The sequence below is a fragment of the Pelophylax lessonae genome, assembly GCF_965119305.1.
Source record: "Pelophylax lessonae genome assembly, chromosome: 4".
NCBI classification, from domain to species: Eukaryota; Metazoa; Chordata; class Amphibia; order Anura; family Ranidae; genus Pelophylax; species Pelophylax lessonae.
Window position 1 is genome coordinate 14,938,588 of NC_138771.1, and position 12,507 is coordinate 14,951,094.

A 12,507-nucleotide genomic window follows, 5' to 3' on the forward strand; every position below is an offset into this window, starting at 1 on the left:
AATATATTATATATACACTGACCCCTATGTGTTATATACACTGACCCCCCCCCCATCACCCCATGTATTATATATACACTGAATCCCAATATATTATATATACACTGACCCCCCCATCACCCCATGTATTATATATACACTGAACTCCAATATATTATATATACAATGACCACCATATATTATATATACACTGACCCCCATATTTTATATATACACTGACACCTATGTTTTATATATATATATATATATATATATATATACTGATCCCCCCATCGCCCCATATATTATATATACACTGACCACCCATATATTATATATACACTGAATCCCAATATATTATATATACACTGACCCCTATGTGTTATATATACACTGACCCCCCCATCACCCCATGTATTATATATACACTGAGCCCCAATATATTATATATACACTGACCCCCATATTTTATATATACACTGACCCCCATGTGTTATATATACACTGATCCCCCCAATCACCCCATGTATTATATATACACTGAACTCCAATATATTATATATACACTGCCCCCATTTATTATACAGTATATACACACTGACCCCCATTGTATTATATATACATTGACCCCCAAATATTATATATAAACTGACCTCCCATCAGTGTTAATTTTGGCAGCAAATTTCAATTTAGTTTTAGTCTTAGTCTTAGGACTAAAATGGCATTTTAGTTTTAGTCCTATTTTAGTCTTCTGCAAGTGTTTTAGTTTTAGTCGTTTTTAGTCGACTAAAACTCCAGTATATTTTAGTCGACTAAAACGCCCTACATTTTAGTCGACTAAAACTCATTTTAGTCATCTATAATCAAATGAGTGTAGTTCAATTGTAATTTGTAATTTGTAATGCATTATTTAAGCATTTCTCTACAATTTCCAAACTCATTATATACTACTGCTGGTCCTGGAGTGAAAAATCTAATATGTTATTATTTATGCTTTAAGCATGCACCAGTGTTAATTTTTGGCAGCAAATTTCGATTTAGTTTTAGTTATAGTCTTTTGACTAAAATGCCATTTTAGTTTTAGTCGTATTTTAGTCTTAAGACTAAAATGCCATTTTAGTTTTAGTCGTATTTTAGTCATCTGAATTGTGTTAGTCGACTAAAACGTTTTAGTCGGTTTTAGTCGACTAAATTAACACTGCCTCCCATGTATGATATGGGGCTTTTTGGGGGCGCCAGACAGATTTTACTCCCGACCCAGTCCACCCTTGTAAGACCCAGGGGCATCTTTTGGTAATGCCCCCCTGGGAAGTGCCACCCTAGGCCAAGATACAGCGTTGCCTTCTTTGAATTGGCATAAACTATCAGAAGTGACTCATGCAGACAGCAAAAGGAGGCAGCAGACAGAAGTCACACTGGGTGCTTTGGAATGAGGCAAGTACGCACCATAGAAGGATATTCTTTGTTCATTTTTCATTTCTGAGGTTTGTAACCACTTTGAACATGCCTTAGGATAGAGTATTACATTTAGAGTAAGATATCATATTTCCTTATATATATATACTGTATATATGTTCCTTCTTGTTTTTAGGACACCGCAGACTATGTGAAGCCAATCACCTTTTCTCTGGAGTACGAGTTGGCATTTCCTGACCAGGGACCGGTACTAGAGGAAGGATGGCCGTCATCTCTCAAAGCATCGGTAAGTGCCGAACAAACTAACAAATATGTTGAAAGGAAACCATTTATTCATAGGTCTGAATCTACAAGAGTTCACATTTATGGGAATATGTTTAACTATGTCTTCTAAACAGCGTTTGTAGGTGGGGTGCAGCGTGGTGCGGAGACAGTAATTCACACAGGCAGGCAGTGCTGGGACAAGGTCATCTAGAGCCCAGGGCGAACATGCCAAATTGCACCCCCACAAGATGTATGAGCATTATGTGTCAGCAAAAATCCCCCTCACCCCCCCCCCCCCCCCCCCATAAAAAAAGAAATGAAGCTCTAATCTGCATGCTTACCGCCTAAGCATTAATTCCCCCTCCTCTCAATACAAATCTGCCCCTGCTGAAATCCTCTTCCCAACATGAATCTATGCCCCCCCCCCCCAGCTCTAATCCTCTTATTCCCCATATGCCCCACTGAAATAAATTCCCCCCTCCTAGTACAAATCCGTTATCCCTCAAATTTCCCCTCTGAGCACAAATCCTTCCCCCTCCCCACTCCAATTGGAAATGCGATGCATACTAGCACATTATGACTTTGCCTTGCACAGTTTAACCACTTAAGCCCCGGAAGATTTTCCCCCCTTCCTGACCAGGGGGTATTTTGCAATTCGGCACTGCGTGACTTTAACGGACAATTGCGCAGTAATGCGACGCTGTACCTAAACGAATTTGACGTCCTTTTTTTCCCACAAACAGAGCTTTCTTTTGGTGGTATTTGATCACCTGTGCGATTTTTTGATCATGCGCTATAAACAAAAAGAGAGCGTCAATTTTGCAAAAATAACAATATTTTTCACATTTTTTTTATATAAAATTCCCCAAAAAAAATGTAAAAATCAAAATTTTTTAACATTTTTGGCCAATTTGTTTTATGCTACATATGTTTGGTAAAAAAAAAATCGCAAAAAGCGTATTTTGATTGGTTTGCGCAAAAGTTATCGCGTTTACTAACAAAGGGAAAGATTCTTGTCATTTTTGGTGTTTTTTTTTTTTTAACGAGTAATGGCGGCGATCTGCGATTTTTTTTTTGCGGGACTGCGACATTGCGGCGGACAGATCGGACCCTTGACTGACATTTTTGACACTTTTTGGGTGACATTTCTACAGTAATCAGTGCTATACAGTACATATGCACTGTTACTAAAAAATTACACTGGTAGTGAAGGGGTTAACTTTTTTGAGAGGGAGGGGCTGTGTGTGTCCCTAGGGGCGTGATTCTAACTGTGATTGGCTGTGGCATGAGCTGTAGGAACAGTGATCAACGGTCCTACATAGTAGAACCGTATGATCACTATTCCTACACAAGCAAAAATGACAGGCGGCTGTGTTTACATTAGCCGCCTGCCTTTCTCCCTCTGTCACGGACGATCGTGAGTGCCCGGCGGACATCGGGTCCGCCGGGCACACGCGCGGGGGGGTCCGTGACGGAGCGGGAGCACGCCTCCGGCGGCACGCGCTCGCTCCCCAGAGCCTCACAGGCTAGTGACGTACCGATACGTCACTTTGCCTGTGAGGGGCTGACCGCCGCAGTATGTACTTGCGGCGGTCGGCAAGTGATTAAAAAAAAAAAAATCCAGTGGTTTACTACCGCTTTAATTCTGCACTACTCTATCTAATACTAATGATGTATAGCATAGCATGAAATGACGTCGTCTCTTGGCTGAGCACTCGTGTTCTGAGCCATTCTGCTGAGTCCGCTCTTTCATCCATAGACATCAGGGATTGGTTTGCAGGCTCTTGGAATTTACATCACATTCTCCATTACAAAGCCAATTTTCATAATACGTCTCTGTGTTTCGTGTGTTTTTTAAATGTTTTAGGGGCCATCCCACCCAAAACTGATCATTTAACTATGGATTCATGCCGGCTGATAATGAATCACTGTTTAAAGTCCCCAACGACTCCAGTAATGAGATATTTTCACCTAATGACTTCCACATCCCCGCCAAAGCCATTACTACAGTGCCTTGAAAAAGTATTCACACCCTTTGAAACTTTCCACATTTTGTCATGTTACAATTAAAAATATAAATGTATTTTATTGAGATTTTATGTGATAGACCGACACAAAGTGGCCATAATTGTGAAGTGGAAGGAAAATGATAAATGGTTTTCAACGTTTTTTACAAATAAATATATAAAAAGTGTGGCTGCATTTGTATTCACCCCCCTTTACTCTGATACCTAACTAACATCTAGTGGAAGCAATTGCCTTCAGAAGTCACCTAATTAGTAAATAGAATCCACCTGTGTGTAATTTAATCTCATAAAGAATAAATACAGCTGGTGTCTTTTTTCAACCTCACTAAGGGCTCTTTCACACGGTCCGCCTCCGTAGGCGGATCCGTGTTGCTCAGCGGGGATCGATCCGCGATCCCCACTGAGCAGGCGGATGACAGCTCCGTCTCCGCTTGCAGAGCGGAAAGGGAGGAGTCTCAGCCCCCGCTGCCCTCTATGGGGATCGGATGAGAGCGGACCGCCTGTCCGCTCTCATCCGATCCGATCCGATTACTGAACGGATGGAAAAATAGGGTTTCCATCCGTCCAGATTTCACGGACAGGATCGGATACGGATGGCAGCGGGTGTCAGCGGAGGTGTCTCCGCTGACACCCGCTGCCCCATAGAGCTGCATGGAGGATCCGATCAGATCCGCCTAAAAAACTGACAGGCGGATCTGATCGGATCGCCCGTGTGAAAGAGCCCTAACTATGTAACGATTAAAGACCACAACATACAGGGGTATACAATGTACGGTTAGCAGCAAACACACACACACACACATCATAGGTTGAACTGGATGGACTGATGTCTTTTTTCAACCTCACTAACTATGTAACAGCTGTTCTGTGAAGCCCTCAGATGTTTGTTAGAGAACCTTAGTGAACAAACAGCATCATGAAGGAACACACCAGACAGGTCAGGGATAAAGTTAAGGAGAAGTGTAAAGCAGGGTTAGGTTATAAAAAAATATCCCAAGCTTTGAAGATCTCACAGAGCGCTGTTCAATCCATCATCGGAAAATGGAAAGAGTATGGCACAACTACAACCCTACCAAGACATGGCCGTCCACCTAAACTGACCGGCCGGGCAAGAAGAGCATTCATCAGAGAAGCAGCCAAGAGGCCCATGGTAACTCTGGAGGAGCTGCAGAGATCCACAGCTCAGGAGGGAGAATCTGTCCACAGGACAACTATTAGTCGTGCGCTCCACAAATCTGCCCTTTATGGAAGAGTGAGAAGAAGAAAGCCATTGGTGGAAGAAATCCATAAGAAGTCCTGTTTGCAGTTTGTGAGAAGCCATGTGGGGGACACAGCAAACATGTGGAAGAAGGAGCTCTGCTCAGATGAGACTGTAACAGATCCACAGCCTTGAAGCACTGCACAGCCAAAACCAATGAAATTTCCCTACCTAACACTGAGGATGCTGCAGACTTCTGGAAAAAGTTATGCAGTGGAAGTGGGAAGGTCTAGAAAGGTGGAAGTGGGCTTTAGGAAGAGTGATACCCCGTGACCTGGAACACATACCTGATAGGGGCATTTAAACTCCAACCTCCAGTAGAAGTCAATATATGAATAAAGTCTTCAGGGGCCCCCGAGTGCCACAGAAAAAGTGCCAAAGGTCCGTATGTGGCCCCCAGACCGCAGTGCTGACGCACAATTAGACAATACTGTGTCCAACAGTGTCTCTGTTGCCCCTCCATTGATACCATGAGACCATAAGACAGGAGGTATGTTACTGGCCAGATTAGCAGGAGAAAATATAGGAAACAAACCCCGGAAAAAAACAAAACTAATGCAGCCACCACACCTAAGGATTGGTAAGCTGCAATATAATAAATTTTTGGTTTTGGGTTTAGGTACGCTTTAAAGCAGAGTTCCAGCCTCGGGGGTGAAATTTAGATAAAAATACCCCCGGGACAGTCAGGGTTAGTACATTCCACAATGGATAGCCTCTAAACTGTCCCGGGTCGCACTTACCTTTTAGAAGAAATACTTACTTTGAAAACTTCTTCTCCAGTGCTGCCATCTTGGATGTGGGCAGCTGAAGCCAGAGCATCCTCTTCTGCGTCCTCTTCTCCCAGAATGCGCCTGCACCGGCCCCGATCGTCACTTCCGGTGCGGGCGCATCATCCCTCCACAGCTTCTGGGCATGCCCAGAAGCTGTTTAGCAGGGAATGAGGCGCCCGCACCGGAAGTGCCGAGCGGGGCCGGTGCAGGCGCATTGATTCCTGGGAGCGATGACGTTCAGCTCCCAGGAATCAATGCAAAGAGGAAGTGACGGCGCGGACCGCGGCCGCAGAGGGAGGAAGTGGAAGAAAGGTAAGTATATTGTTTTCAATATCAAGGTAAGTAAACAAAAAAAAAATCGTAAATATCCAGAGCAAGCGGATGGCCCAGAGCAAGCGGATGGCCCAAAATTGATTTTGTCGATTTTGAGGCCGGAACTCCGCTTTAACACTTGACTTCTGAATTACGGCTGGTGACCCTGAGATCCAGGACAATTTTGCTGCTTTTCTTCAATAACCCCATTGTTTTCACAAAATATCTGTGACTGCGTTAAAATTTAATTTTCAGTATTTTCCAACATTGTTGCATTTTTGTTCCATATGTACTATAACTCGATTTTCATGGTTTCTGTGAACCCAATACAAATATTCAGATGGCACTAAAAATGTTTTTTTTTTTTTTTTTTTTTTATGCTTAGCTTAGCATTTATTGCCATGAAACATTTTCTGTGCTTTCATTATATGGCAACCCCGCTAATCCACATTATTATGTGTAAAAAATGTCAATCTATACCGCAGTCTCTGCAACTGATTATTTTTTTCTTGTGAAATGTAATTCCCTCCCATACCCCCCCCCCCCCCCTTTCTTTTATGAAGTGTTGCTTAATAATGGCAGATGTGGTTCTCTCCAAAGCAGTGACAATGAAAAAAAAAAGGACAAAAATGTGTTTATTACTTATTATATACGACATCCCATCCATGGATGCAACATAAAAAATCATACTATAGGTGTAAGCATCCCCCATGCATACAGTTCAACCACCTTCTCCATTGTAAAGTGGTTGTAAACCCTTCCCAGAAAGGTGACTGTGATACACAGAGATGAAATAAATCCCTTTGCATACAGTGAGGGGATATAGTATTTGATCCCCTGATGAATTTGTAGGTTTGCCCTCTGACAAAGAAATGATCAATCTATAATTTTATTGGTAATTTTATTTTAACAGTTAGAGACAGAATAACAAGAAAAATATCCAAAAAAATGCATTAAAAAAAAAAACAACTTATCAATTGATTTGCATTTTAACCACTTTACCACCGGAGGATTTTGCTGTCTTACGTCTGGGTCACTTTTTGCGATTCGGCGCTGTGCGACTTTAACTGACAATTGCGCGGTCGTGCGACGCCGTACCCGAACGAAAATTAACGTCCTTTTTTTCCCACAAACAGAGCTTTCTTTTGGTGGTATTTGATCACCTGTGCGATTTTTACTTTTTGCGCTATAAACAAAAAAAGAGCGTTTATTTTGAAAAAATAACAATATTTTTCACATTTTTTTATATGAAATTCCCCCCCATAAAAAAGTAAAAATCTAATTTTTTTAAAATTTTTGGCCAATTTGTTTTATGCTACCTATGTTTGGTAAAAAAAATTACAATAAGCGTATTTTGATTGGTTTGCGCAAAAGTTTACTAACAAAGGGAAAGATTTCTGTCATTTTTGGTGTTTTTTTTTTTAACGCGTAATAGCGGCGATCTGCGATTTTTTTTTTGTGGGACTGCGACATTGCGGCGGACAAATCGGACCCTTGACTGACATTTTTGACACTTTTGGGGGGTACCAGTGACATTACTGCAGTAATCAGTGCTATATATATGCATTGTTACTGTAAAAATGACATTGGCAGGGAAGGGGTTAATTTTATTGGAGAGGGAGGGGTTAATGTATGCCTGGTGCTTACTGACGTGTGTGGGGGAAGGTGACTGTGTGACACAAATACAGATCGAGGGTTCAACTATGCTGAACCCTGCAATCTGACCCTGTTACACAAGCAGGCGGATCTTCACACTCGATTCCCCGACGATCGGGGAAGAGCAGCGGCGATCACCGCTGCTCCTCCCCTGGCCCGACACCCGCTGTGACTGAATACAGCGGGAGCGAGCCTTCGGCGGCACGCGCGCTGCCGAGAAAGGGGAGTGTCTGGCGACGTAGGTCTACGTCGCCAGACGATAACTAACCACTTTGCCGCAGTAGGCTCAATGTGAGCAGACGGCAAGTGGTTAATGAGTGAAATAAGTACTTTATCCCCTATCAATCAGCAAGATTTCTGTCTCCCAGGTGTCTTCTATACAGGTAACAAGCTAAGAATAGGAGCACTCTCTTAAAGGGAGTGCTTCTAATCTCAGCTTGTTACCTGTATAGAAGACACCTGTCCACAGAAGCAATCAATCAGATTCCAATCTTTTTTGTCCACGGTGGTGCAAAACCTACAACGAAAAAACCCGTAAGTGAACAAAAAACGTGCATGTGAAACACGCACACAAAAAAGTGCACTTAAGGGTGTGCTTTAGTCCATCCCCCGAAGAGGACTTCTACCCTGATCCTCCGGGGCGCAAGGCTCCTGACAGGGATTAGGGTTTCAATGGTCTGCCTATCCAGAAGTCCAGGCAGGCCCCTTTCTTCGGGCCAGCCGAAGCTGACCCTGAATACTAGGCCAGGGGGCTCTCCCGAAGAGAGACCCCCCCCAGAGGCAGGGGAGGAAGGAACCTGAGGGCCACACATCCCCCCCCTAGACTTCAGGGTAAGCCCCGAGGACTCACACCCTACAATCTGTGAAAACACACACAAAAGTGAAAGTGACAAACAGTGAGGGAAATAAATAAGAAAATAATAAAATTGGCCGTGCAAAATTTGCACGGGCTGGGCCCTAGGGCCTGGTAAGCAAAAATTGCCCTGGACTTTAGCCAAAAGGCCCAGCCCATGAGGCGCAGTGCAGAAAGGAAAGCAAGTTTGGTGCTGTGACCTTGTGCCTGTTCACACTGTGGGGTCCCACACCCATGTGTTACTAAGAGCACCCCCGGGGTGACCACCCCCAGGGGGCACAGTCACCGTGGACCTTCTGCCCTCCCGGCCCCTGGCAAGACAATGTAGTCCATTTAAATTTAGGAGGTAATGGACCCTTCCAGCTTTCTCGGGGAGAACTTACTCCCGGCCCCCAATTACGCTCAGGCACTCAGGTTTCAGTTCCTGCTGACACTAACCTTCCAGGTCCCCATCACTTCAGCAGGTTTGCATAGCCGCCACCCAACCTTGGTCAGGTCAGATGACAGCACAGCGCCCCCTACTGGATCACTGATAAAAACAGATACTACACTTGATCTTAGCCAAAAGGAATCTCTTCACCATAGCTAAGACCAAAGAGCTGCCCAAGGATGTCAGGGACAAGATTGTAGACAAGACTGGAATGGCCTATAGGACCATCGCAAAGCAGCTTGGTGAGAGGGTGACAACAGTTGGTGCGATTATTCGCAAATGGAAGAAACACAAAATAACTGTCAATCTCCCTCGGTCTGGGGCTCCATGCAAGATCTCACCTCGTGGAGTTTCAATGATCATGGAAATGGTGAGGAATCAGCCCAGAACTACACGGGAGAATCGTATCAATGATCTCAAGGCAGCTGGGACCATAGCCACCAAGAAAACAATTGGTAACACACTACGCCAGGGGTCCTCAAACTACGGCCCTCCAGCTGTTGCGGAACTACACATCCCATGAGGCATTTTAAACTCTGACAATCACAGGTATGACTAGGCACAGAGATGTATAGTAACTAAGTAGAACTACTTCACTACTGTACTTAAGTACGGAAAGGCGGTATCTGTACTTTCCTAGAGTAGAATTTTTTTCTCCTACTTCCACTTTTACTTCACTACATTTTTTCGATGATTTCAATACTTCTACTCCGATATTTTTTTTTTGTGCTGCATAGTTACTCGTTACAATTATAAAAATTACCACTGCCAGAACAGTAGATGGCAGGTTTCATGAAGCTCAAAACATGTGTAAATCAGCGCATACGAAAATAAATGCTACTGTATGCATAAATAAAAGCTGCATTTGAAATAATAAAAAACAATATGATGTTTAAACTTTTGACTTCTTTCTTTAATAACTACATAACACAATACTTGTACTTTTACTTTCAGTACTTGAGTAGCAATTTTTTTTTCAAAACTACTGTTACTTTTACTTTCAGTACTTGAGTAGCAAAATTTTTAAAAAAACTACTTGCAATACTCAAGTACAAAAAATGTTGAATACTTTAGTACTTCTACTCAAGTCACTTTTTGATAGAGCACTTCCACTTCTACTCAAGTCACTTTTTGATCGAGCACTTGTACTTTTACTAAAGTATGGGTTTCCAGTACTTTATACAACTCTGACTAGGCATGATGGGAATTGTAGTTCCTGAACAACTGGAGGGCCATAGTTTGAAGACCCCTGACCTACGCCATGAAGGACTGAAATCCTGCAGCAAGAAAGCACATTTGCAGGCCAGTCTGAAGATTGCTCATGAACATCTGAATGATTTGGAGGAAAACTGGGTGAAAGTGTTGTGGTCGGATGAGACCAAATCAAGCTCTTTGGCATCAACTGGACTCGCTGTGTTTGGAGGAGTAGGAATGCTGCCTTATTACTTCTTATATATGACATTCCATCCATAGATGCACCAAAAAAAATCATACTAGAAGTGTAAGCATCCCCCATGCACACAGTTCAACCACCTTCTCCATTGTAAAGTGGTTCTAAAACCTTTCCAGAGACAAAATAACTGTCAGTCTCCCTCGGTCTGGGGCTCCATGCAAGATCTCACCTGATGGAGTTTCAATGATCATGAGAACGGTGAGGAATTGGCCCAAAACTACACGGGAGAATCTTGTCAATGATCTCAAGGCAGCTGGGACCATAGTCACCAAGAAAACAATTGGTAACACACTGCGCCGTGAAGGACTGAAATCCTACAGCAAGAAAGCACATTTAAAGGCCTGTCTGAAGATTCCTAATGAAAATCTGCAGGGCTTTTTTTCAGTGGGAACGCGGGGGAACGCAGTTCCGGCACCTCCAGAACTGAATGTATGTAATTGCAAGGGGTGCTGGGGTGTGCTGGAGGGTCTATTGATGCTGGCTAATAGGGAATCTATTGCTGCAGAGGATGGGGGTCTATTGTTGCTGGGGAGGACTTCTGTTGCTCATAGGGATTTATTGTTGCCCTGGTGGGTCTTTTGCTGCTGGTGGGTCAGTTGTGGCTGGGAGGGATTTATTGTTGAGGGAGGGGTCTTTGTTGCTGGTTGCTGGAGGGTCTATTGATGCTGGCTACTGGGGAATATAGTGTTGCTGGATGGGATCAATTTGTTGCTGGAGGGGATCTATTTGCTGCTGGAGGGGATCTATTTGCTGCTGGAGGGGGTCTATTTGCGCAGAGGGTCTATTGTTGCTGGGGAAGTCTCTTGTTGCTGGTGGGGTATCATGTTGCAGGGAATCAATCATTGCTGGGAGGGATCTACTGTTGAGGGAGGGGCCTAATGCTGCTGGAGAGTCTATTGATGCTGGATGTTGGAAGTCCATTGTTGCAGGGGTGGATCTATTGTCGCTGCAGTGTCCATTGTTTCTAGATCTATTATATTGCCTTTCTTGTTATCATTAATTCTCTAAAAGGGGTGGTACTGGGAGGTGGGTAGGGGGTGAAACCAAGGAATGGTGCTCGGGGGTGGGTAGGGGACAGAGTTAAGGGGTGACTCAGAAGGGAGGAGTTCCTGTACCTATTCTCTGAGAAAAAAAGGCCTGAACAGCTTAATGATTCAGAGGAGAACTTGGTGAAAGTGTTGTGGTCAGATGAGACCAAATCAAGCTCTTTGGCATCAACTCAACTCACCGTGTTTGGAGGAGGGGGAATGCTGCCTATGACCCCAAGAACACCATCCCCACCATCAAACATGGAGGTGGAAACATTATGCTTTGGAGATTTTTTTCTGCTAAGGGGACAGGACAACTTCACCGTATCAAAGGGATGATGGACGGGGCAATGTACCGTCAAATCTTGGGTGAGAACCTCCTTCCCTCAGCCAGGGCATTGAAAATGGGTCATGGATGGTTATTCCAGCATGACAATGACCCAAAACACACGGCCAAGGCAACAAAGGAGTGGCTCAAGAAGAAGCAAATTAAGGTCCTGGAGTGGCCTAGCCAGTTTCCAGACCTTAATCCCATAGAAAATATGTGGAAGGAGCTGAAGGTTTGAGTTACCAAATATCAGCCTCGAAATCTTAATGACTTGGAAAGGATCTGCAAAGAGCAGCGGGATAAAATCCCTCCTGAGATGTGTCCAAACCTGGTGGCCAACTACAAGAAACGTCTGACCTCTGTGATTGCCAACAAGTACTAAGTCATGTTTTTTCGAAGGGTTCAAATACTTATTTCACTCATTAAAATGCAAATCAGTTTATAACTTTTTTGAAATGCGTTTTTCTGGATATTTTTGTTGTTATTCTGTCTCTCACTGTTAAAATAAACCGACCATTAAAATTATAGACTGATCATTTCTTTGTCAGTGGGCAAATGTACAAAATCAGCAGGGGGTCAAATACTTTTTTCCCCTCACTGTAAAGTTATACCTGTTTATTTGCAGTCTTGTCTTCTCTATTTATTCAAAATCCAGAATTTATAAAGCTTGTCTGAGCTTACAGAAAGCAATGGGCGGGGAGCTGAAGTTACACTCTGCAGAGATCAATGAGAG

At 43.4% G+C, this 12,507-nt stretch overlaps 1 protein-coding gene across 2 annotated transcripts in view; it reads left to right on the forward strand.

Moving 5' to 3' along the window:
• The window catches only part of ITGA11 (integrin subunit alpha 11), a 315,267-nt gene that overhangs the window by 227,584 nt on the left and 75,176 nt on the right, over nt 1-12,507 (forward strand). For both annotated transcript variants that reach the window (XM_082253001.1, XM_082253002.1), the window contains one exon: nt 1,571-1,681. In XM_082253001.1, the coding sequence (XP_082109127.1) occupies nt 1,571-1,681 (111 nt within the window). The remainder of the gene's footprint in view (nt 1-1,570; nt 1,682-12,507) is intronic.